The sequence below is a fragment of the Phytophthora infestans genome, genomic scaffold (assembly GCF_000142945.1).
Source record: "Phytophthora infestans T30-4 supercont1.18 genomic scaffold, whole genome shotgun sequence".
NCBI lineage: Eukaryota > Oomycota > Peronosporomycetes > Peronosporales > Peronosporaceae > Phytophthora > Phytophthora infestans.
Genome location: NW_003303741.1, coordinates 231,973 through 256,884, shown reverse-complemented (window position 1 = coordinate 256,884; position 24,912 = coordinate 231,973). Strand labels below are relative to the sequence as shown.

Below are 24,912 nucleotides of genomic sequence, written 5' to 3'. Positions count from 1 at the left end.
TTAAACTCTTACTGCTGTTTTTAGCGGTTCGAGGGCAAAATCAGCTTATGTGAAGGCGAATTTCCCTAGAACCTCGAAAATGTCACTAATTTTTTTCGGATTCGTAGTTTTAAGCCTTTAATGAAGACCCCCACTGTCTCATTGTTTAAAAAAACTAATATTTTTCGTTAAAATGAGCTGTGAATATTGTAGTGGGCTGGGAGCATGTACGCTGTAGACTTTGCATAGAGATAGTTACTTTTAGATTAAGCAAAAATAACTCAAAACATTTTGTGATACTGCTGTAAGCCATTGTTTTTTAAGAGTTGTTTTGACAGCAAAATCCGATACTACTTAACGGGCGGACGTGTTGCCGACAAGGGCATAGTTTAAATGGAGTGGGTAAGGCAACAACAAAATACGAGAGGTGTAGATTATTGTTGGTTAGTAGACCCCATAAAGACCCGTAAATAAACTTAGCGCCTAAATGACGTTTAACCATCTGAGAAATCGTTAAACTAAAAAAATAACACTACCCCCCAGTCAACAGCAACAGCAGCTAGACGTCTCGCGACACATTATCCAAATGCTTTAATCATAACTGGCACAGAATCGAGTGTCTAATAACTAATTCTGAATCAGTACAAAATGAACGCTACATGCATTAAAAATATTTCAATTTGAATATTGTAAAGCTTTTATTGAGTTTGGTATGAGACGTGATCAATCTTTAGTTACTAACAAGCTCAAATAAGCAGTACAAGCGGGTAAGTAGTGCAAGCTGGACAGGTCATTACTATCTTTTGCGTCGATGTGGACAACGTTTCATACCGGCTCAGAAATGGCCGGTGATATTGAGCACGACGCTAAACAAAACATATTGTGTAGCGTATGCATAAATGCTACTTGCAGTGCAGGTAATTTTGGGTGGAAGATGAAGATACAGTGTTAGTCAGCAATAATAAAGAGATTGTATCAAGAATCTTGATTCAAAATCATTAGAATAATTATATTTAGTCAGGTAAGCATGATACTGATTCAGATTATAAAAAAAAAATGATTAGGCACAGGGGTTCAGCGGGTATTAAAAAATAATTATCCCGCCAAAATGTAGCAGGCGGGAAGGCCAAAACAAGTAGAACTAAATCTAAACTATCGCTGCGTAGCGGCGGCGCTCGGCTAGTTACAATAATAGTTTAGCCAACATTGATTTGCGACGCTAGTAATCAAATCAAAGGATGCTGGGCGACAGTTTGGAGTCCAAATTGTATAGATTTGGTTTGGTTCCAGATCAGCGCCAGACTCTAACTCGGAGGCCAAGCCCTGATAGCTACCGTGTAGCCGGCTCTTTTTGACCCCCCCCCTCCACGCACACGTAAGAGCCCCCCCCCACTCCCTCAAATCGCTGCATCGTTTCCGATACACGTCATGCGGCTTCTAGTTTGTTGCCCACTGATCGCTCTATTCTTCCTCTATTCATGTGGGACCCGTCTTTAGTGGCTAATGCTGAAATAGACCTGACTGAACACAAGCGAGAAGACGGGACGTAACTCCAAAGTCATCCCCCGACATCTGACAACGACAAGAGCGGAAAACACTTGAGAGGTCTTCGAAACAAAAGAAACAAAGAAAATAGAGCTCTGAGCACAGATCAGTGACTTATATCGTATATCATATAAGTATATAAGTTGTATGTATAGTTTATATCTATAAGTATAAAAGTTATATGTATAGTTTATAGTTATTCCCCGCTAGCTGGAATATCAATGCAATAAAGGTATGGCCGTGTTCGACTTCTAAACGCTATTCGGACTGGATCGGAAAGGACTCGATTAAAGCGCGATTTTACATAGCAAATGCTGGGAAGTGGGCGTAGGAGATGCGTGTCACCGACCCCGATGGTCGGTGGTATCCATACAGGAACTTCCAACATTCGATGATCATGCTTGGGTTTTGACAATTATAGAGCTTCTTCGGCGTAGAATTATTTCCAAAACGATCGAGCCGATTTTTGGGGAGAAACTCTTGTCAAAATCAAGAGAATTTAAACTGGCTGATCCCGACTATCCATGATTTCTAAAGAGGCCCAACAAAAAAAATTGTTTCGATGTGATAAGCTCAGGCCACGTGAAGTATTTTAAAAATTATCAAGCTAGATTAATGTTGTGCAAAGAGACTGAGGAAATCTTTCCCCAATGAAGTGCGAAGGGGAGGTGAGCGAGATGCTGGTAGCAATCTTGAATAATCCCACTCCATTCGAGTAGGAGATGATGAGGGTACGGGCATAGAGGCGTCGCCCAGCGCAGTGTAGTCATCTAAGCGCAAGTCCGTCATTTCCGTCGCTGCGAGGGTCACGAGGTCTTCAGACGTGTAAAGCGGAGTCTGCTCGATCGCTGTCTCGGGGTCCATCGAGTCGTAGTCGACAGTTAAGGAAGAGTCAACAAAGAATGGGTTCGTGCTGGATCGTATCCACTGGAGCTCTGGGTTATCCGTCACCGATACTGCATTCTTTAGCGCAGCCATCTTAGAAGCCGCAGCTGCTCGTCTCGAAGGGAAACGCTCTTCTCCTTGCTGTTGAGGCTCCTGTTGAGGTTGTCGTTGGTTGTCAACTACACTCCGACTATGTGTTTGAGGTCCGTCACTATCCTCAAGATCATCCTCAATTGCGATGTCAACATCAGGTTCTACAGGTCGTGGACTTGGGAGCGAGATTACCGTCTCAAATAAATGCGCATTGTTGATCTGATCATCTTTTCCAAACCACTGCAGTTGACTTTGTGTGGCGTCTATTTCAGCTGAGAATTGATCGCTCCGATTGCAGTCTGAGCCTCTGACTGCCATCCGCAAGAGCTGTTCCTGGTTGCTAAACGGCCAGCGTTGCAAATCCCGTGAAAATCTCGATGAATTTAACGCTGAAGGAGTCGTCGATCGTGGATCTGGCGAGTCCAAAGTCGTCTCTCTGGCATCCGTGGTGACCTTAATTCTGAATGGCGGTGGCACGCTTTCATCCACGTCAGCAAACCCGTCCGTCTTTGGGTCATGGTGCGCTTGGTTACTCGAAAAAATAATTTTGTCGACGACTCCGCGACGAGAAGTTTCATTGGGATCCTGTGTCAAGCCTTGTTTGCTATTTCGTTTCGCTTTGACCATATATCTCGATGGTGGACGCTCCGTTATACCTTCAGGTGGGGAGAAAAACTCTGTCGGACTCCCTCTGCTTCTGGCACTAGACGTCCTTGAGCTCGTACCAGAACCGCGCCTGCATCTTGCCGTGGTCTCAGGAGAGTCAAAGGCATTCGTGTCTATGAGGTGCGTTGGGAAGGCATGTCGCTGCCGCGATGGAGGACGGATCGGGAGCTCATTTGCCACTGGAACACGAAGTCGTGGCTTTTTGTTCACTCCAGCTGACAAGTTCCGGTACTTACTAGCACGAGACGGCAAGTGGACTCTCGTGGCTGCGTGATTGTTACTGGTACTTGTTGGCCAGTCCTGCTCAGGAAGAGGGAAACCATTGGACCCCTTTCGAAGAGGTACATGATGCATGGCATAACCATCATCTTCAGGATCGTTGTTGTTGCCCCTGTTGTGTTGATGACAACCAAACGGATAAGACGTTTCTCCACCTTGACTAACATCGAGACGCTTACGGTACGACGGTCGGATGGAAGAAGCCGAAGAAGTCAGCGCTCGTCTAGCTGCCATAGTAGAGTCTCGTAAGATATTTGGCTGTTCTGACCGGCGGTCAGTCGTCAATGTCGCTGGTCGAACTCTTCCGCCTTCGACACCGGAAGTCGCGATTTGAGATCGACGTTTCGTGCTTGGCTTGACGTCATTTGTTGCCCCATTTGTCGCGCCACGACGGACTCGACTACGACGGCTCCTTTCGCGGAGTTCTTCAGACTCGTGCTCAGGGGCATTAGATCTTGATGTCGTCGTGCGGTGTCGTCGACCCTTTCGCTTACTTTTAGCCCCACCGCAAGAAATCTCGCTGGTGATTGCTGTCGAAGAGAGCGCACTCATGGATGGTGATATTCGGTCTCTTCGAGCGATAAACGACAATTCAATTTATGAGCCAACTACGGGTGTTTCGTCGCAAGAGCTCTAAATTGGTAACTCTAGATCTTCTTGAATTAGAATCAACGGTATATTTATTCTCGTGCTTACACATTGTGAAGTGATGGCTCACATCTTTGAAGAGTGAAGGTTGGCAAGAAAAGCGACGTACGTAGCTAAAAAGTCCGTGTACGAGAGGAATGGCACTGTCGTAGCAGTCGGAACACGCTCCACAGCCACATTGTTGCTTGCGATGAGACTTGCTAGCAAAAATCGAAGATTCTGAACGGAGGCGTTAGTGTTGTCTCCAATGTTCCGTGCTCGAGTAGGTTTCGCAGTCCACTCGTTTTTACTACAGCATGAGAATAATCATAAGTCCACCATTTAGCCGTGCAATTACACAACACACATACACCTCACCATAGCTTTGAGAGAGCTTTCGTGATCCCTAGCAGCGTCATTCGCTGGGGTGTACACGCGTCTCTATCGGAAAATAGCTCGTATGCTTCCTGGGCATCCACAACTTGGTCTCCCAATAGATCGATCAACGCAATCACCTTGTCGATAGGTAAAACGGACGCTGTTGTGCTTGGTATCTGTTCAGACAAGTCGTGTTAGTGGCATCGCAATGCCATTTACGTTGAAAGAGCCCATTACCGCTTGTGATCGCGATTCAAATGCCGTCTCGTCATCGTCTACACGTTCGGAAGCAGGCATCATGACTTGAGGTGTACCGATGCGTTTACCTATAGGTACAGATCCTGCAAAGACGAATTGAGTATTAGTATCCAACAAGAGAAACGCTGTAAGTCAAGCTCACCTGTATATACATGTTTGCATCTCAGTTGAATAATTTCACCTCCTGTTACGTGTTGGGTCTGTTTGCTGGTCAAGCGAAACAGTTAGTACGTGGTGGCCTAGATAGATGCTCGACTATTACAAGACCTACTTGAATTTTTTGCAGAGAAACTCTGCTACACTTGGTTCACAGGTCAAGTGTATCTCATTTCGGATCAGGTGTTCTTGTTGCTTCTGGCTGCTACGCCACCTTCGAGAAAATATATCACCAATTTCACAGACCGCATCCTCCGGAACATTATGGAGCCGCTGCACGAGCTGCACCACATCTTGAGGCTCTACTTCGGCAGAGCTGATCCATTCAAGTGCCACGGTCTCCATGCTTGTCAATTATTCGTGAGTATCGAACAAGAATGTGCTTAAAAAACTATTTTTGAAGGAGCAGTTCTATTAAGTATTTATGGGTGCTCAATTTCGGGAAACCTGTTTGAAAATAATAGCATCAAGAAAATCGAGTAAAATTTGAGTTATCTCCGGAATACTTCACATTACGAATACGTTATCTGGAGAGCACTAAGGTGTGTTGTCCCGACTTAGGAATAGCTGATTCTTGTAAGCACGGCCCAAAGGTTAATTCGGAGAATTTCTTTTGAGCAGTTCGGGTCGGTAGGATCCTGGATAGCTTGGTAGAAAATGTCTGCAGTCGGGACCTCGATGAATGGTCGATCCTCGGGTTTCCATGGGTTCTTGGTCGCTAGCTGAATCGATAAACGGAACAAGTGGCAACTTCCGGAGAGGACAAGCGCATTCCACGCGTTTTGCCATTCCAGGACTCACAGGAGCACTCCCGAAACTCACCACGTCTACGACCACCGCTCCGCCATCTAAGCCGCGGCGATAAAAAATCATCAGAATTGCCAGCACACGGTCTTTATATGGAGCAGAAGAACAGCTCGTAACATTGGGATGAGATCGAGGTATTCGCGACAAAATTTCTGTGCTTCGGTTATACCCCGACCACCAACCTTGATTTCAACAACCAGTCGAGGCTCTCGAGGCGAATCCCCACCCGTAGTGTGTGTCGGTCGAAGGGCAGAATCCGAATCCCGCACAATTTCTAGCTGCGTTCCAGGTATCAGAACGGCTTGACTCCACCCACCATCAATAAAGTTGTCGCCTGCCGTGATGGAATAATTCCAAAACGGTCTACTTATTGCTAAAATGGCAGCGCAGTGAAGATTTGTGGCGGGCTCGAAAAATGCGTACTAACTCGTGTGATCAGGGAAGAATTCTGGTCAACATCTATCCTTCTTCCTAGCGCCAGGTCTCATGTTAGTTAACAACCTTAACCAATCACAAGTGCAAGTGCTAGCCTTTTATCTTTTAGGTAGCAAACATTCACAGGCTCGGCGTACCGCGAGTGGAGCTCTTGATCTTAAAAGTCCGGCATTTTATGAGATTGCAAGGAAAAGTTCTATTGAGATGTTTCAAGTCACCGGCCGCCGAACTCATTTCTCTGTTTCTTATAAATGGCTTTAGCGAGAATGAGCAGCAAAGACAGGCAGCGAGACGGAGGCACTGCTAAATTAGTGGTAATTTCAGCTGTAATGACTCTCTAATGGCTTTCCAAAAAAGACTTCCATTATTTGAACTATCATCACCAAGTTTTCACTACATTTATATTCAACCTGAACAAGCTCACGAGGTATCAACATCAAGTTTCGGGCCGGTTAGTAAAAAAAAACAGTTGCCAATTTGCTAAGCTCGCGTTGCAAAGCCTTGGTCCATATAACCCACGGCAACGTACACTCAATAGACAGGAGTTGCTACGTCCGTAAATGCTGCCACCTTTGCTTCTGTAGAGACCGTTACGATGGGGTTCTTGGTTATAATACTACTACTTCCCGTATTTGACAGCTCGTAGCTATGACCTCTGATCATCTTTACCCCCAGCGATGATAGACGTCGATGTAATCCACCGCTTGATCGTATTCAAGGAACTTTTTCATCCGATTACCTGAGTAGCCATGCACTTGATTTCTCGCTGTTTGCCAGTTCGTGTATACGCCAGTCGAGCGTCCAACTGCCACTGCATAGTACCATGTTTCTTCGCCTCCATCCGTCTCCTCGTCACTTACGCAGTCTTCACTGCTGGAATACACTTGGTTGAAGTCGATATACTCCTGAGCTTGGTCATAGTCTTGAAATTTCTTCATGCGGAAGCCCGAGTAGCAATGGACTTGCTCCATAGCGTCCTCATGGTTCTTGTAAATGCCCGGAGAGCGTCCAGCTGCTACAGCATAGTACCATTCGTCTTCCTCTGGCTCTGGTTCGCTCTCTTCTTCACTGTCCTCTTCTTCCTCGCTAAAACTCGCCAAATACTCCAGGGCATTACCGTAGTCCAAGAACTTTCTCATCCGGAAGTTTGAGTAGCCATGAACTTGGTCGATTGCGCTTTGATGGTCTGTATAGATGCCAACCCGTCGACCAACTGCAACCGCGTAGTACCATGTCTCTTCCTCTTCTTCTTCACTCTTTTCTTCCTCCTCTTCACCAAAATTCTGTCGGTTCTCACTAAGATACTTCAACGCTTCGTCATGGTCTAGAAACTTCTTCATTCGGCTGCCAGAAAAGCCATGTACTTGCAATTTCGCCACCTCCCAATCCATGTAGATACCCGTATACCGTCCAATCGCCACAGCATAATACCACGTCTCCTCTTCACTCTCAGTCTCGTATTCTTCGTCACTGGAATACACTTGATTGAACGCAAGATATTCCTCTGCTTCTTCATACTCCCGGAACTTTTTCATCTTGAAGCCAGGGAACCCGTGCACGTGCTCCAACGCCTCTAATGAACTCATAAAGATTCCCGTCGAACGTCCTACCGCCACGGCATAAAACCAGCTTTTGCGTTTATTTTCTGGCTTTTCAGTTTTTTCCTCTTCCTCGATAGTAAAAACGTGATAATTTTCAACGAATCGCTCTGCGTCTTCATAGTCAAGAAACTGGTTCATACGTGCTCTTGGATATCCTAAAATTTGGCTCTCTGCATCGTCCAAGTTTAGAAAAACTCCGGTCGATCTCCCCACTGCTACAGCATAGAACCACTCGTCTGACTCAAGTTCGTCTTCGTCCTCTTGGTCGCTGCCCTCAGTCTCACTATCGCAGAAAACCTCAAAGTCTATTAAATAGTCGCGTGCGTCCTCGTAGTCCTCGAATTTCCTCATCCGATAGCCAGGAAACGCAGAAATTTGCTCGACGGCTTCATCTTGTGTCGTGTAGATGCCAGGATTACGCCCTATAGCCACCGCATAGTACTCGGAGGGCTCAAAATACTCGTAGCCGTTGTCTGAGTCATACTCATACCAGCCCATCGAGTCAACAGCAGCCAACGGCGCCTACACAGGAGCGTAACACTTGTTGTTTCTCCCAATACAGATTGCCTCTAATCAGGATATGAGCCCATACTTTTACCCAATGAGCTGGCGCTCTGCTAGCAGCTTTAAATTACAAAATCAGCTCATTTTTCTTCATAAAATTTACAAGAAAAAGTGACAAATAACCTTTATTTACTGATTTGCTTAAGTACTGGATAAGAAATTACACTGAAAAAGTAATATTTACTTTGAAGTAGAGCTGCAATTTCAGTAGTAGCCATTGGCCAGCTTCTCCGCAGCTTGGCGCGCTTTCGTGTCCGCAATATCATTCCAATACGATTCCCAGTCTTTATTCCCGGTGTGAGCTCGCACGTGGCGCCAAATGACTTCACGATTGCCTTGTTCGTCCAGCAGCTGCCCCAAGATATCGCGGTTCTTGACTTCCGTGCCGTTTTGAGTGGTCCACCCATTGTTTTGCCACTTGTAGATCCAATTCGTCATGGAATTTATCAGCATGCTGCTGTCTACAGCACTTTGTCTTCGTACGGATCTTCATCGCGCGCCCACTGCAACGCTGCAAGTGCAGCCATGTACTCAGCGCGGTTATTTGTCGCCCACGGGCCATTGAGCGTTCTAACAACGTTCGATGCTTGGTCATGGGGAAAGACACGAGCGTATGCCGCATCGCAGTCACGTTGACCATTTCGTAGAGCGCTCCCGTCACAGAACGCCACCATCGAGTCCGGATGTTTGGGGTCCTGACAGTCCGGATACCGTCCGTTAACGTCGAAAGCGAGCCAGAATCGAGATCCGTCGCTGTATTCGTGGCCATCCTGGACAACCAGCTCCCACTTCCCGAGGAAATTATGTGCTGCATCGAAGGTGAGGAACTTTGTCATCTTGGCGTTGGAGTATCCATGGGTCTCAGCCAGCGCTTGATCGACGTCTGTATATATCCCAGTGCAACGACCAACGACGACTGCGTAGTACCATACCGGATTTTGCTCGTCTTCCACGGACTCGCAGTCCTCGTTGAAATAGTCGATGAAGTCCTGAGCCTCGTCGTAGCATTGGAATTTTTTCATCCGGAAGTTTGGGTAGCCGTGAAACTTGGTCTACAGCGTCTTGGTAGTCGGTGAAGATGCCGACGCGGCGCCCCACGGCCACCGCGTAGTACCACGTCCTGTCGTCATATCCCATTTAAAGGGGGAAGGGGCCGGGAATTGTAACAAGTGGCGTTCTAAGAGCCTTAATTGTTCATAAACCTCGTTTATCATTAATCCTGAAATAGAGAATAGCGCTCGGTTTCTCTCTTGAGAAGAGTATTTGTGGAACTCGACAGCCCCAACTTCTTGGCGGGACGAGATTGGGCTAACCAAATGTCTACGATCCTTTTTCGCGTAGTGGTATTCAGCTGCGTTAGGCCCCGCTGAGATGATAGGAATTATACAGGACTTAGCTGTCTTCATCAGCTATTATTTCTCAAGACCACTTCTCTGCTATTGTGTCACCAAAAATAAATGTACATGTAGAGGTTTCCCCTAGCTTTGTTAAGTCCGCAGGCAACGCTTCACCCCGCTGTCATTTGGGTGAATCATCGTGAGCGTCAATGGCGACAGCGCTGGAGCTGAAATAAGCGGAGCAGTGACAGGAGGACAATGTTAAAGAAGTCAATAGTGTAGGGACCATGAGAGTCGGTGGTGGGAAACGCACACTGAACACCAATGTCTCGATCATGAATTCTCGTCACGTCAGCTTTATTTATATCTGGGAATAGAGAATGACGGGATATCTCGATCCAAGTACTGTACTATACACGTACAGATGAATAGAGAGGAAGCGAAAGAGCGATTCTTGGGAAGATCGAGAAATATGATTCTCAATCTTCCGCCATTTTAAAAGGTTGTGATACGTCGTATCATCAGAAAGCAAACCGAGGCAGCATCTACCAAAATTGTGGTCGTCTTGACTTAGCTGTTTGAACCAGACAACACTCGAAAAGAAGAGGAACGCTGCCGAGTCTTAAATCTTAAAGAGTAATCCTTAATAGCAGCGTGATTCTAGAAATGTGCACAGGACCGTCGAACCAGTTCGCAATCTTCATTACCGAATTCAAATGAACAAAAATATATTAATACCGGTATTGTACCAGGTCTTCGAGAGGCGGTGTGCGTTCCTGAATGGGAATAGACTGAATAGCTGTGTGTCACGACAACTTGGATGTCTAAAGCTCACGCATCGGCATGCGTTCATACTGATTATTGTCTGATAGTCGTTGCCAATGGCTTTCGGGGTGAAGTCACCAGTTCAAGGCGCTTAACTGACGATGAGGTACTGTACATACTACTGCATCGATCGCTGACTCCTCGCCACCGGCATCGCCGGGTCGGTAAATAAAGTAGAAGGTTGAACCTGTAACGGATAAAACTGGTCGTGTAAACGGTTTCGTTTAGTTTATCACCGCGATTGCTTCAGGGTGCTTGGTCTTGTTTACCTTGAGAAGTATCTATCCAAATCGCGATACCTTTAAATTATGAGCTGGTGGAATGGAATTGATTGTCTTTCTCGCCCAGAAATACCAATTGAACTTCAATCCAAAATCAACTTTAAATTTACCAAACGAAAGCCATCTAAGAGGCGGCTCCTTGGACTTATCAATACGTTACTGTAATGATACAGTATTGAATAATTCATTAGCTAAGAGTAAATGAAATGCACATACAACTTCATATTCACAGATATCACAGCAAAATATATGTAAAAATATATTTTGCTCACCAATCGTGCCACTCTTAGTTGTTTATCCATAGTAATAAATAAATGATGTTGCCTATACCAGTGCTTCTTCTTGTGTGGACCTCTAGTCTCTCTTGCACGATTTAATTGGCGGGCTGGTTCAAGTCAAGCTTCCCACAGTTTCTATCGTAGGAACCAATGCGTATTTTTCCTGGATACCGGTATGGTCAGGCCGCAGGCTGTATAGTGCGCGGAATGGGCGACATTACTCGATCGCGCGACGCAGAGCGGACACTGGAGCCCAATTAATGTCACAATATGTGCATGGAACCCAGAAAATCAATTCACACAGTGTGCCAATGCAGCGGTGCATGAATCCAACAAACAAGAGGCATATTATATGGATGTCGAGGTCACCCTTCCAACTTGGGACCAAGCCCGACCTATTGGCCAGGCCAATTTGGTCCACCATTCTAAGGCAACAAACGAGGTCCTCACTACTCAACCCACAGTCTAAGTAGTCATTTTAAATAAAGAACATTTGATGTGGCACGTCATCAATGCTCTTCGTGTCACGACAACCATGCTGACGCGAAACAGATTTAAAACCGGCTATTCGAGTTCCAAGATTAACTGGTATTGATACACGTTGCCCGGGCAAAATTACCGTGAGTGGTTCCTGGGGGGGGAGGGAGCATGACTACGGAAGTTCAGTCTTCCTTCACATCATTTCGTAAAAATCCACCTGACAGCCAGGAACAATTGAAAACACCACGATATCACCTCAATAGTACTGTGCAGATGTACTGGATAGTGCTGGTGGTTCTTTTGGCTCTTACAGGTGGGGCTGGAGCTGTTGACGAGATCATGACCAAAGAGCAAGTTAAGCTACCACATGACGACATTGTGTTGAAGACGGCTCGGCACTTAAGGTCGTATGGGGGATCACCTGGGCGTGACATCAACACTAACTTCTCTACTGAAGACGACGAGAGAGCGATAGAATTTACGAAACTTGCGAAACTGGACGATGCGCTTTGGAGAATACGCAAACTTGACATGAAGCTGACGAGACAGATGTGGATTCATAATAACAATAGCCCCGAGGAGGTGTTTAACCGTCTCCGTCTTTCAAAACTCGGAATAGACATTGATGAGAGCAGGAAGACAATCCAGTGGTTTCGATTCGTGAATGATTACCGTGCGGCGAGGGGAAGTGAGGAGTTCTCTGATTATCTCATTTACGAGATTCTGAAGAGGAAAGGCATGCTATCGGAGGCTAAAATTGCAGATCTCTTCCAAGCGCTTGCACATCTCCCCGATCTTAAAAATCTGGCGGAGATGGTGCAGAATTTTCAGTACAGGGTGTGGATCGCAGAGCGCAAAACTCCTGCTGACGTCGCAAGAATGCTAATGGTTCGAATCTCCGGACCCAGGCCAATCGACATTCCTGCAGACCCTCGATATACAATTCTCGATGCCTATAAGAAGGTGTATAGCTCTGTACATCCAACCCCATAACCTGAACGCACTGCAGATCGTCGTAGCCGGCGCCTCGTTGGCCAAATCTAAAGCGATTCGATATTCTAGTTTTGCTAAAACGAGATGTTTTTCGAGTGCAGCTGTGCGATGATCGAGTTTAGTAATGTAGCTCGGTCAAATTACAAGTACTTGTGCGCAAAACTTAAATTTTTTTTTTGTATGAAACTGTTTACATTTCGCATATAATAAGGCATTCATTTATTTCTCAAAACACGTTCAATAAAATGTAAAAAAGCTAATCCCAGAATTCGCAAAACTGACTAATATTTGTATTATACTTCTAAACAGTGTTCGAACTGTACACGAGAGCTAAGCTGTACGCAAAATAAACCTCGCAAAAAAACAAAAATATCGGACTCCCACACACACTAGCTTAGTTGTTCTCAATACCGTGACGTGCCTGTATTCTTGCAATATCATTCTAGAATGCGTCCCAAAAATGCTTCTCAAAGTTCACTGGATATGGGTAAGCTTTTTTCAATTCTACTATGCGACATTGGTTGAGCACAATTAGAACATTCAGCACAAGGAAAAATACTATTGTATATTTATTGTACTTTAAAGCGAGCTGAAGTGAATACCTACGTAACACGAACAATGCAGGTTAATCTTCAATATATTCTGCTCATACAAGATAACGGTACTTGCCTCCAAAGGCGGGGCTGATCATGAACATCAACTTCGTCCATGATCAACTGATATTCCTTTAGGATTCTTGCGCATGCGACCTCTACCTTCTCACCCGACTTCTGTCCCCTGGCGACGCGGTCTTCGACAATGCTGCCTCCAGTACCTAACAAATGATTAAGACGGTTATTGCACCCGCATACCATTTCATGTCCGGTACTACTGTAGCCTCCGCCGGAGTATAAGCTCCTTTCTCCACATCTGTGGATTGTTTCTTTGTCTTCTTCACAATTTCATTAAAGAAACATTTCCAATGTGTCATCAATAAAAACCGAGCACTACACCTTTGCCAGTCCAAATCGGCGACAGTGTAAAGCAAAGTGGAGCGTCCCGTAATTAATTTTTTTTAATTTTTGAATTTATTTTTTTTAGAAAAAGCCTGTCATGCAAAGTTGATTTAGTGTAGTGCAAAACTTTACGTGCCGTACTCCATAGGTTCGCTACGAATAGCTGCCGCCACTGACAACGCACAGTGGCGCGCCATCTTGTTAACCAAGCGCAGATCCATACATGGCAAGCTATGCTCTGCAGCGTTTTCAAGCAGCTGCATCCGGCGCTCTGTTTTCTCTCCGTGTGGAGCAAGAAACATTACGTCATGACTTAAGGCAAGATAAGCCTTAATGCGTGCTTTTAATACACTAAAACACCCTGCCGCACAGTAAAATAGACACAAATGTTAGTACATGTGCACGCTATAATTGTCTGTAAAACGTACCCTCAATCGGGTTACACATGGGGGAGTATGGCGCCAACCGCAACAGCTCCAAGTCCTCCTGCTCAGTAATCAGATCCTCAGTCTGGCTATGAGCAGGAGCGTTGTCCAAAGTCGAAGTGCAGCATCTCCTGCATCTGCACGAGCGTGTATTGGCAGTTATCCTCCAGGTATTCTACGAGGGCCTCCTCCATCTCCGGCGTGCACCTAGTGCATGTCGCCCGCGCGCCGCCTCTCTTCTTGATGTCCGGGGTTCCTCGCTCGACGATAGTCCGAGCCGTTGTAGCTGGAATTCCGTTGCAATCGGCTACTAAGGCCCAGTCCTGCCCAGCCTTGTGTGCGTCGAGAACGCGTGTCCGGGCCGCGAGGCCATGCTTTGGTTCTGTTGGCATGATGCCAGAAGAAGAGGTTTTGATGCCGACCACCAGTTAGCTCCGCACTAAATCGCCATTGCTCTGAAGTCAATTTTTGAAAATAAAAATTAAAAATTTCTTTGTCACTTAAGTTACTTCACACCGCTTTGCTTTCCACTGTCGCCGATTTGGACTGGCAAAGGTGTAGAAGCTGCATCACTAGCGCCGGTGACGTGTAAAAGCGATCGGTCACGATCGACCTCTCCTCCTCGACTTCACTGCGACGGCGCCTGACGATGATGGAGCTTCCGTTGATGCCTACGATGATACAGGTGTTGCAGGAGTGGACTCAATGACCGGTGGTGTTGCGGTTAGAGACAGTAAAGACGAGAGCAATAGTGAAGAAGATAATGGTGGCGTCTTGTTCTACGACCCTCTGTTTGAGGCTGCCGGTGGAATCGCTGGGATTGCTGGTGGCAGGATAAGCTCTGATATCCTAAAGGACATGGCCGTCAACAGCTGGACCGAGCCTGAATTATGCGGACCATATCCATACCTGGACCAACCATAGGAGCCGCGCAGCAATGACGTTATCAGCGATGAAATTTTATGTCGCATGGGGGTAATAACGGGTCATCAACCGATCACTAGAAGTAGCGTCTACGGTAATGAGGGACGTTTTTCTATTTCGTCTAACCACAGTCGTGTAAGGATATTGCTGGCGCATCCAATTAATAATTCATAAAACATCTCGATGGGAGAGTGAATGGACAATACGAGAAGCAATTAGTCGTCGAAACAAAGCAGCCTGGTTATCAGGAAACCACGTGCGCTATGACATGCCTTAAGTAGTCCTTTGTCTGACATGAACTTATTATACCGTAAAAATTCCACAGTCCGCAGCGGTGCATGTCGGCTTGCAAAGCTACAGTACCCTTCTTGAGTAACCAATAGCGTATTTTGGCATTATTGTAGGACATTGAATCCTTGTTCGTGCGCTTCGAGCCTGTAGTAACGACGAGGATGCTGTCGCAATGTTTCAGCTGAAGATGATCAAGTAGGTAGAATGTACCAACCAGAATGCTGGAATTTTGACTGCACTGTCAATTGACACCTCGTTAGGGACAGGCGGTATTTTGTCAGTTCCGCGAGGTCTCCGGTAGCGAAAAGCGGAAACACATCGTACGCGACTTTAGCGAGTCGTCTACCTGCCGGCGTTGGAGCAGTCAATCTCCGCGTGGATGTAGGAGGCGTTATCGAAAGATTTCGATTGATTACGTCTTCTATTCGCCGCGGCGTCAGCATGTGTTGCCGCAAGCTCCTTCTCAGCTCTACCAGCCGAAACGCCTAAGGTAACTATAAACAGTGACTTTACATGACTAGCATTTGCGCTAATACCCTCTCGTTCTGAGCAATTCATCTTTAGATGGCCCGGTTGATGGCAGCCATAACCGTTATCCTCTTCACGGGTCTTATCGTTTCCTCGTACTTGTTCCTGCTACCAAACTTGTTGCTCCGAGTCCACGACTTCCAACCATGGTTCTTTCGGGCCTTCAACGTCTTGCCCTTGTCTTTAAGCTGCTGCTTTTTCCGCTGCTCCGAATCACGATTTTGTTTGGATGGAGGTCGTTTACCACCGTGATGATTACCTCGATAGGGTTCTAGCTGCATTGAGTGTTGCTTCTCCACCTGCGCATTTTTGTCTAACGTAGATTCATTATTGTTTCTTCAAGGGGTGGACCTATTCGCTAAAGCCCATTAAGCTACAGTACGAAGCTGAGGTACTGCGACAGTGACCGACTCATCAAGTCAATAATCCACGGGCCACGGAGATCCGCTTGGAGTGGGGCAGTTAAGAGAACTTTGCACTTTGCACTTTGCAGCCAAAAGCGCAACATAAAATGTACTGCGAACCTACTGGTCGGCCAAAGATCAGTTCGTTGCCGCAAACCTCGTGTTTGTTGCAGTCAAACCGTCCTTTCCGCTGTATACAATTTGGAGCACTTTGCAGTCACCTAATTACCTAAGACCTTCACTCCCACTTCAACCAATCGACCATCATTCCTACCGCTAGCGCCTCAATCCACATTTTTTGTTCAAGGCTAACACGATGTCGGAAGCGAAGGATAGCGTGGTTGCTTTACTTGGGCGCAACTGGTCGTCTTCAGAGGAGGACAGCAAAGACCACAGCGACGCCATTGCTGTTGGTGATGCTCAGGCGATGGTCCCAGCTTCCCTTAACACCCCAAGTATCCGTAGGTTGCCTACACAGCGTATCTTCGGCGAAGGCGTGAGGTCGACGGATCAAGTCGCAGGCGATGACCAAGATAATCTGCAAGTACACAGTGTTTCTGCCATAGCAGGAGCCCCTACTGCTTTTAATAATGCGTTAGTTCGAGGATCTACAGCGTCAACTCAACTTGATGGCCGTCGAAGACGTGCCTTCCAAGACCTGCTTAACGATCCTGTACAAGACTTGCATCCCGGTCCAGGGCATCAACTTTATGAGGAACGGCCTGCTGCTTCGGTTACTCTTAACGCCCAGCAACGTGCAAACCAATCACGCAAACCTCAATCAATCCAGAACTGGGTAACGAACTTCAAAGCACAGGAAGCCGTGCTCGAAAGATACTCCTACACAGAGGCGCATGTAGCCCCCTATGGACAGTTAGGAACGCGTGTCGCTGAGGCTGCAGAGCACCTTAGAACGTCATGGGGCTATACGGCAAACCACCGGACGATTCAAAGCTGGGTCGAAAGTATGCTGAAGGAGCACGTGCTCCGTGAAAGAGAGCTTGACGCTGAGACCGGTCAAGAACATGAACGGTCGGCAATCGAGGTACATATACTGGTTACAACAAATTTAGTTATAAAGCTAACGACGCTCTTGGTTGTAGATTCGTATCCGAGAGAAGCTCACTGAAATGGTAGAGTAGCAGAAGGATCATCTTGCGACCAAAACATCGAATGCGGCAAAGCGGAAGAGAGACGATAAACTTCGTAACGCTGGCCTTCGTCATCGTGAAAATGTAGCCCGAACAGTTTATGACAAAGAGGTATCTGAGCTGGGAGAAAGACGTTTGGTGCTGACAGATGACGATGCTGTGGCAGGTTTGTTACCCTCGATGATAAATACTTAACTTCTCTTAACACAATTGTGGTTAGCTTCTAGCGACAAAAGTGATGGTACGAGCGTCACAAAGCGGCAGCGCAGAAACCCCAAGCACCAACTCCGAATGGAACGCTTACTTGAAGAAGATCGGGAGCAAACGGCGAAATTGCAAGAGCGCCGCCTTAATTTAAAGCAGAATCAATTCAATGCTGACCTCGAAATGAGAAAAGAGGAGATAGCACTCCGTCGACAGGAACTAAAGCTACGTCACACTGAAATCCAGAGCGCAAACCAACCGAAACTAAAGGAGATGGGGATGAGACAGCAAGAGTTCCAGATGAGACAGCAAGAGTTCCAGGTTGAGATCAAACGAAAACAAGATCAGTCCAACAAAGAGTTCGAATTTAAATAAAAAAAGTTGGAGCTTTTGCTGAAGGCCAGAGCGATGGCTGCCGACGCCAGGCAAAGCAAAATTAATCCGCTTAAAAATGAACACCACTGAGGTACGCCTCTAAAGTAGGAGGCGAGCACGAAAAGTAGTCCGAAATCTGGTTACGTCCCCAATGACAGGTCAGGCAATTCGTAAAACATACAGCCATCAGCCAAAATGCTTCGACAGGCATCGCTTCAATTCTCAGTTGACGTTCCCAGTCCAGAAAAGCAAAGTTTTGAGTTACTTGAGCGTAACCCCATTCGACAGATACTCGCACTTTAGCCATGCGCTTGTTGAATGCAGTCGCCCACGGTGTCAAATTCCTTCCTCGAAACATGATCATCATGATGTTGTTGTTGGGATATGCCGAGTCCGCAAAGACAAGATACTCGTTCCGTCGAATGACGTCATGGCCATCTAAAAATGGCAAGAGATTTGAAGCTCGAAGTATGTATCCATCTCCGCGTCGACCGTCTTCGCACCAGTAGCAGTGAAGAATTAATCCTGACAAAACAAAAAATATAACTCGTTTCTCAGTAGCAAAGCCAAAAGAAAATAATACCGTCTGGGGCTTCAAGGGTCTGTTACTTGAAGCAGTAATACTTCTTATGTCCGCTGAACTGGGCTTGCTGGTCATGTGTTGGTTTGCAGTTTGCAACTTTCTTAACGTCAATAATACTCCATACACGTAGCTCGTCCGGAACACCACGCCGTTTAAATGTTTGAACGTAGTTTCGAAGTCGTTCGGCCGTTGTAGCTCGCGAAAACAATATTTGTTTTTTGGCCGCTTTCAAAATGTGATGAATCATGTAAATAGTCATCCGGCACAGAGCTGATTTGAAGCGATCGTATCGAGCCTGGAGATCCTCTAGCTTTCGTGGGTAACTCAACCTTTCTAACAAAAGGCAGACGGCTACACTACATGTTAGGAGATTTTGATTATAAAAACTACAGCTGTACCTTCGGTTGCTGAGAATCGATCTCCATGCTCTGGTGTGATGAGAACGTTAGGGACCCTTAGAAGTATCACCAAGCGCTTGATACCAGCGTGGTCAAAGCGAAAGCGCTTTCGACAGTCGGTGTCAGACATTGCGTTGAGGTCGAACGCCATCATGTGTAGTGTTGGCAAGTCTCGATGTAAGAAGTACCCCAAAGAAACAGCATCACGCCAAGCATAGTACTCACCGTATCTTCGGATAAGCGGTAGGAACTGCGGTGCGTCCTTGACTCGAAGCACGCGGTTGTTTCCTCTCCATTTTAAGGCTATCACGATTGCTTCAATCGGCGAGTAGCGCCAAAGAAGACGACGCATGACTCGTGCTGCATACAGTTCTCTCTCTTCAGCGACGTCATCCACGTCGATGTCGTTCACGATGAGATCCCGCATCGTGTCTTTATCCCCGATTCCGCACTCAAAACGCGCTCTCAGGTGCAAAATACAAAGCACAATCGCTCTTAACACGTTTTCAATTTGCACTGCAATTTGCCCACGAAGTTTGTGTGTTCAAGGACAGTACATGGACATGCGGAAACGTGCGGTAGGTACGATGCAAAGTGTCTGCAAACTGCAAGCCTCAAAGTTCTCTTAACTCCTTAGTTCCCGTGAAAAAAGTGGGGGGTATATTTTGTTGTTATGTTGGAGGTCCAACATAAATTAATATGGTAGTTTGTATGCTTCAGAATCCGTCCGGTTTTGTCCTGTGGATAGTACAGGATACCTCCAGTAAAAAAAAGACGAATCCAACATACCAGCATCTTATGTTGGCTCTAGTGATTGTCAAAATAGTTTGAGATGACTGGGCAACATAAGAAATGCCCTGTTTATTTGGAGGCCATGTTTCTGCATCATGGCACGCGTCTAACACCACTGCCTTGAAAAGTGAGAGCCAATAGAAAATGTTGAAAAGAAGACGTTTCAATTGATTACATGCCCCAGCAACGAAAACAAACTAAAAACACTCATAAAAAGGCTTCCTAGGCGTCACTCGCCTCCGCCTCGTTGTCCAAGTCGTTTTCAGCTTCTTCGCGGTCGCTGTGAGCGGTGCTCTCGACATCCGCGCTGCGCCGACGTCGCTTCTTGCCAGGGTGACGTGAAGGCGGTCGGTCGCGGACTTTGTGATCCATCAGCAGGCGCTGGGGAATGTCGTTCCCGTTGTTCCAGTCCGTATGCTATACGTGGAAACACGTCTTAGCTCGTCCTTCACGAGCTACGTTACACATATACTTGCGGCGATTTCCTGTAGAGCACCCGGGACAAAAGTATTTCGTGTACTTCCGCGGCTTGACCTTGAATAGCGCGCATACTTTGCAGGATCGGTGGCGTCGCTTCAGTCCGTGTTCTCCGTCTACGGTGTCCTGATTCTCCTCCAGTGTATGCCCATTAGCGATAACATCGTCTGGATATGTTTGTCTGCTCGAATCTGATCTGGCTGGAGACGCAGCAGTCCAGGCTTGGGCTCGAGTTGATTGCGCGATAGTATCGAAGGCCTCAATAGAATCCACGGCCAGAAGCTGGTCCATCAAGGTCTCGAAGAACTGAAAGTGTTTCGCCGCGCTCAGGTTGTTCATCTGCCGGTAGTGGCGAAACACGATGAAGGCGTTTACGAGCGCCATGTCGAACAACCCGAAAAACAGGGTTTATAGTACTTTCTCGTCTTGTAACTGAGCTGGACGCTGTAGCGCTGCATCTGGAGCTGGTCGTGCACATCGACGCCACCCATCCAGCGGTGGTAGTCCCGTACCAACTCCGGAGCAGGTACTGGGGTCATCTCTCCGTGCACACGACGCATTACAGTCCCAGTGACTCGGCTGCCTCCGCTGGAGAGCATGTGGACCGGGTTACGATCCATCCACATGAGTGCCGTGGTTGCTGGGAACATCTTGTTCTCTACTATCTTCACCGTGCCCTGAGGAGGAACTACCTCTTTTCGACCATTCACTTGCTTATACTTCTTCGACGTAACCACTCCATCCGCATATCCAGTGCGATCTGTTTGTATAGGTACATTCGTCGATGGATTAGTTCTAGCGCCAGGCCCACCGAGATGTAGAATCTATCGGTGACCAATAAGCGCCAGGGGCTTGTAGAACTAGGCGGGCACAAAGCATTCATGTTTCGGATCACAGCGGCTTCTCCACAGTTGTTACCTCCGGTACTGGTGTCCGGAGATGCGTCTTGGCTCCACAATACACTTCGGGTCTGGATACAAACGCCAAACACATCAAAAGTTAGTCTTATGTTGGATGACATTGTAGAGAGCAGTGCTTATGTTGATCCAAGCCAACATTAGCACTTGGACAGAAAAAAGAAGCGCAACCAGCAATGGCTAGTTGCGCTTCATACCAGACTCACCTCAGGCAGTACGCTGTCTTGGCACACGCCGCGACGAATACCTTGGTTCCCCATTTATGAGGCTTATCTTTGTGAACTGGCGGGTTGGATTGTATCGCGATCGGGACGGGAGGGTGGCTTCATCGAAGCTGATGACAGGAGGGGTGCGGTAACCTGGAGCAAAAGTCCGCTGTAGCACGTCGACTACCGGTCGTATCTTCCATGCGCGGTCGAGCTTCGCCTGAGGTGACTTGTTGTTGCCGAAGTGCAGGTAGCCCATTATAAGGAAGAATCTGTTCTTCGACATGAACTGACCGAGCCTATTAGACGGAAGTGCACCCACCTTCTTTAGCCCCCAGTGTGCGGCGATTCCTTTCCGGATCGGAGTCAACATCCGCGCGATCAGCAACGCCATGACGCGAGGAATTTCCCACGGTTCAATCTTAGGGACGCTTGACAACCGTCGCCGGATGGCACTCAACTCTTCAACCTCCCCTCCACTGGTGCGCTGCTGGTCTCGGATCCCTCGGTCCCGATGCACAAGTGTCTGCGACTGATAGTTGTTCGATTCCAACGTGATGTTCAACCACAGTCTCGGTGGCAAAAAGTAGAACAACAGTGCAAGCGGATCTTCCGCAACAGCCATCACACTCTCGCTTGGTCCAAACGGTCCGTCGTAGAGGTCAGCATACGTAGGGTCGGGGCCAAATTTGTGAGGATCTGCAAGAGCAAGAGTGATGAATGATAGTTAGTATATGTTGGAGCTTATGTTGGATCAAGTTTAAACTCGATCGCATTATGTTGGACTGTATCAACGTGAGCGCACCGTATTCCCACCCAGTCTTTCGCATGTTCTTGAGAACCTTCTTGTTGCGAGCAGCAGACAAACAAAGCGAGTCTGGAAGCATCGTCGTGTTGGGGTCACCGACCTCGTCTTCATCCGTGAGCTCGCCGAGGCTCCAGTCCTCACTCCACCCGCTATCATCGTCTTCTTCTTCTGGCTCCTCATCGAATCCCGTCTTCTCGTCAGAGTTCAACCTAGTGCATTGCTCAGCACCAATCTCCATTAGGTTCGGGTCTCCACTCACCATACACGTCGGGCTTCCAAATGGACGTTCCACTTCTCCCTCCCCATCACCCGTGGACAGACCCGGAGGAGCCCCTGTGGTACCCACTGCGTCCTCGTCATCACCACTGACCAGGTTGTCGTCTTGTAAACCAGGACGTCGGCGTTTTTTCAATTGACTTGACTTCCGAGGCTTGGGGGGTCGACGGCCCGTGCCAAGAGATGGCGGCCTCGGCGTAATCCTTTCTTTTGTTGACCTCCGTGAAGAAATACGCGCAGGGGTGTACGCATCGTTGTTCACGCGAGCCGCGACATCGCTCTCCTAATTGGACATCAAGTCGGCCATTATCTCGACCACGGCTGGTTCTAGTGGCACCTGAGCCTCGGTAGGTGCTGCGGATGACGACGGTATCGCCATTGCCTCAGCAGCGACGTCCGTCGCGTCAGCCTCAACGTCCTCTGCGTCCTTGGCTTCGGCGTCCTGGCTAGGCTTCCCAGGGTTTGATGGCTTGTACACTCCCGTCGCCTTTCGGACTTCCATGGCTGGTGCTGTTAGTTTAGCGCGGTCGTTAGCAGCTCGTTTCTTCTGCGGCTTTGCGGTAGCGGGTTGCTTAGCCTCCGCAACGGAAGAAACACAATCAGCATTCGCAAAAGCACTTTCAGCGGGTTCCGCGTTCTCCTGAGCGCCAGCTGTGTCTCTACCACTACCGCCAGCACGATCACGGTCATCACGAGCACCTACAATCACAACAGAGTCAGCACTACCGCTTTCATCAAAGTATAGGCACGCATGAGCAGTACCGTCACGATGACGTGGTGCCACCACGTCGCGCTCTGCAAGCGCCACAAATCGGCCCAGCGCTGCGCTGTCCCGAAGAAGATGACGGCGGTGTCGATCGCTGAGCTTGGTCAGCAGCTGCGCGTGTCGCTCCTTTGTCTCTCCTGCAGTGTGTCCTGGCTCCGTGGTCCGTGGTGTTCGCCCGGGTGGCCCTTTACCTGCCGTAGCGACCATCGCTTTTGGTCTTACGTGCAAGCTGCGAAATTGAAAAATGAGGAGAGATTTGGGCTGGCGGCCAGCAGTTCGAACGGGTATGGCGTGCTTTGACTTTGTTCACACTATCCTGATCCAAAACCCCGAGCCCTGTGCAATGGCTCGTCTTGAACCCATAATACTACCTTGACTTCAGTATGCCGATCTCAATAGATCTGTTCCAATACAAAAATCAAGTATGCCTTTTGCTTATGTTGGACCTCCAACATAACATAAATGCCCCCAAAAAAGATACACCCGTTATGTTGAGCGGTGCAACATGCGGGAACTAAGTAGTTAACTGCACTAGTGCAGCCAGCTTTTTACGGAGCGCCATCATGTACTGTAGATGGTCTTTGACGTTGGCTCGAGGTCGCCACGTACCCCCTTCCCCTCCCCCCAGCGTATGGCGTAACGTGCGCTGCGTATACAATCTTGTGGTCAATTTTGTATGTCCTTTGTATCGCCTGCTGAGATATTCCCACATTGTCGACCCGTAGTCACAGTCCATCACTTGGCGCGCTAACGCGCACGATAGCAAGCCGAATACTTTCTTTATTAACAGCCGATCTTGTTTATAGAATCCAAGGACGCGCTCGTCGTCGTTGACGTCATTTATCGTAACGCTCCCATTGCAAATCATCGAGCAAAATGCCGCCTTCCTTCACCTCAACACAGTTGAGATAGCGTATCATCTGGCGCTTGTAGAGCGGTCAATCTCATCGGCTCCAGCTGACAGGTCTTGTTCCCCTTTACTTTTCAAAATGCCAGGGAGGACTAAAAGGAGATCTAGATTTATACGAAGCCGTAGCCATCGGTTAAGGTCAAGCATATCGGACGCTCTTGTGCGCTTCAATATTGCTCAACACTTCCTATCTGAGAATATGGCTTCCCAGTTGACGATAATAGCTGGTCTAAAGGATGTCACCAACGTTTCCATCCTCCACGCGCGTGTTTTCAGGCTCGTAGACGAATCCACTGAATTGGGTGCAAACAAAATGTCCTTACTTATTTTATTTGAAAGTAGCTCACCAAACGAACGTTATCGGTAGTTAGGAATATCTGACTAGTAATATTCTTCGACGACTCGAATATTGACGACGCTCCAGCATCCACGCCGCGCATCAGAAAAAAGAGCCAACATCTATGAAAGTCGAAATGACTAGATCGTGTAATCCAAGCAGTGCTAAAGGTATTTCAGTCTCTATTGACAAACGTATGGCCAGCAGTATTTGTTTTTTTATTTAAATTAAAAATCAACATAGTGTTGTACCCCCTCTTTTTTTTCATTCTTGTAACATCTTAATGTGCATGCTACGTTACATGTCAACTTAATGAGCTTGCCCTATAAGTATGATGTAGCTCGACGTTTGTAACGGGGTACGTTACCCTAAGTGTACCTCTAATTACATGAAGTGTGACACGTCACACTTCATGTAATTAGTGTGACACGTCACACTTCAGACGTATAACACGTCATACTTCAGGATAAATGGTACAAGGTACCAAGGTCGCCCAAGGCCAACCATTGGCTGATGACATTGCTTTTCTATAGGTGACTTATAGTTTGTACTAAACTCAAGCTTTATTTACCCATCAATATACTTACTGTCAGCTTACATTCTACCTTAAATTAGTCACTTCGCTCTCTTTCGATAAAAGGGGAACTGTGAGCTGCCGTTCACTGAGAGTTTGTAAGT

General features: G+C 47.3%; 5 protein-coding genes across 5 annotated transcripts; 1 reads left to right on the top strand and 4 right to left on the bottom strand.

The window, feature by feature from the left end:
* Positions 1-2,136: 2,136 nt before the first annotated feature.
* PITG_10252 (uncharacterized protein) lies at positions 2,137-3,681 on the bottom strand (the record flags this gene model as incomplete). The annotated part of the gene is made up of 2 exons (XM_002902037.1): positions 2,137-3,454; positions 3,584-3,681. The coding sequence occupies 2 exons, from the start codon at positions 3,679-3,681 to the stop codon at positions 2,137-2,139; spliced, it is 1,416 nt and encodes a 471-aa protein (XP_002902083.1).
* Positions 3,682-4,055: 374 nt separating this feature from the next.
* Positions 4,056-5,211, bottom strand: PITG_10251 (uncharacterized protein; the record flags this gene model as incomplete). Its single annotated transcript, XM_002902036.1, has 6 exons — positions 4,056-4,080; positions 4,205-4,295; positions 4,508-4,628; positions 4,672-4,778; positions 4,853-4,894; positions 5,100-5,211. 6 exons carry the CDS (start codon positions 5,209-5,211, stop codon positions 4,056-4,058), a joined length of 498 nt encoding a protein of 165 aa, XP_002902082.1.
* Positions 5,212-6,125: 914 nt separating this feature from the next.
* On the bottom strand, positions 6,126-8,242 carry PITG_10250 (uncharacterized protein; the record flags this gene model as incomplete). Its single annotated transcript, XM_002902035.1, has 2 exons — positions 6,126-6,144; positions 6,778-8,242. The coding sequence occupies 2 exons, from the start codon at positions 8,205-8,207 to the stop codon at positions 6,126-6,128; spliced, it is 1,449 nt and encodes a 482-aa protein (XP_002902081.1).
* Positions 8,243-8,477: 235 nt separating this feature from the next.
* On the bottom strand, positions 8,478-9,947 carry PITG_10249 (uncharacterized protein; the record flags this gene model as incomplete). The annotated part of the gene is made up of 3 exons (XM_002902034.1): positions 8,478-8,730; positions 8,757-9,325; positions 9,924-9,947. The coding sequence occupies 3 exons, from the start codon at positions 9,945-9,947 to the stop codon at positions 8,478-8,480; spliced, it is 846 nt and encodes a 281-aa protein (XP_002902080.1).
* A 1,800-nt stretch (positions 9,948-11,747) lies between these two features.
* On the top strand, positions 11,748-12,467 carry PITG_10248 (secreted RxLR effector peptide protein, putative; the record flags this gene model as incomplete). The annotated part of the gene is made up of 1 exon (XM_002902033.1): positions 11,748-12,467. One exon carries the CDS (start codon positions 11,748-11,750, stop codon positions 12,465-12,467), a length of 720 nt encoding a protein of 239 aa, XP_002902079.1.
* Positions 12,468-24,912: the final 12,445 nt, after the last annotated feature.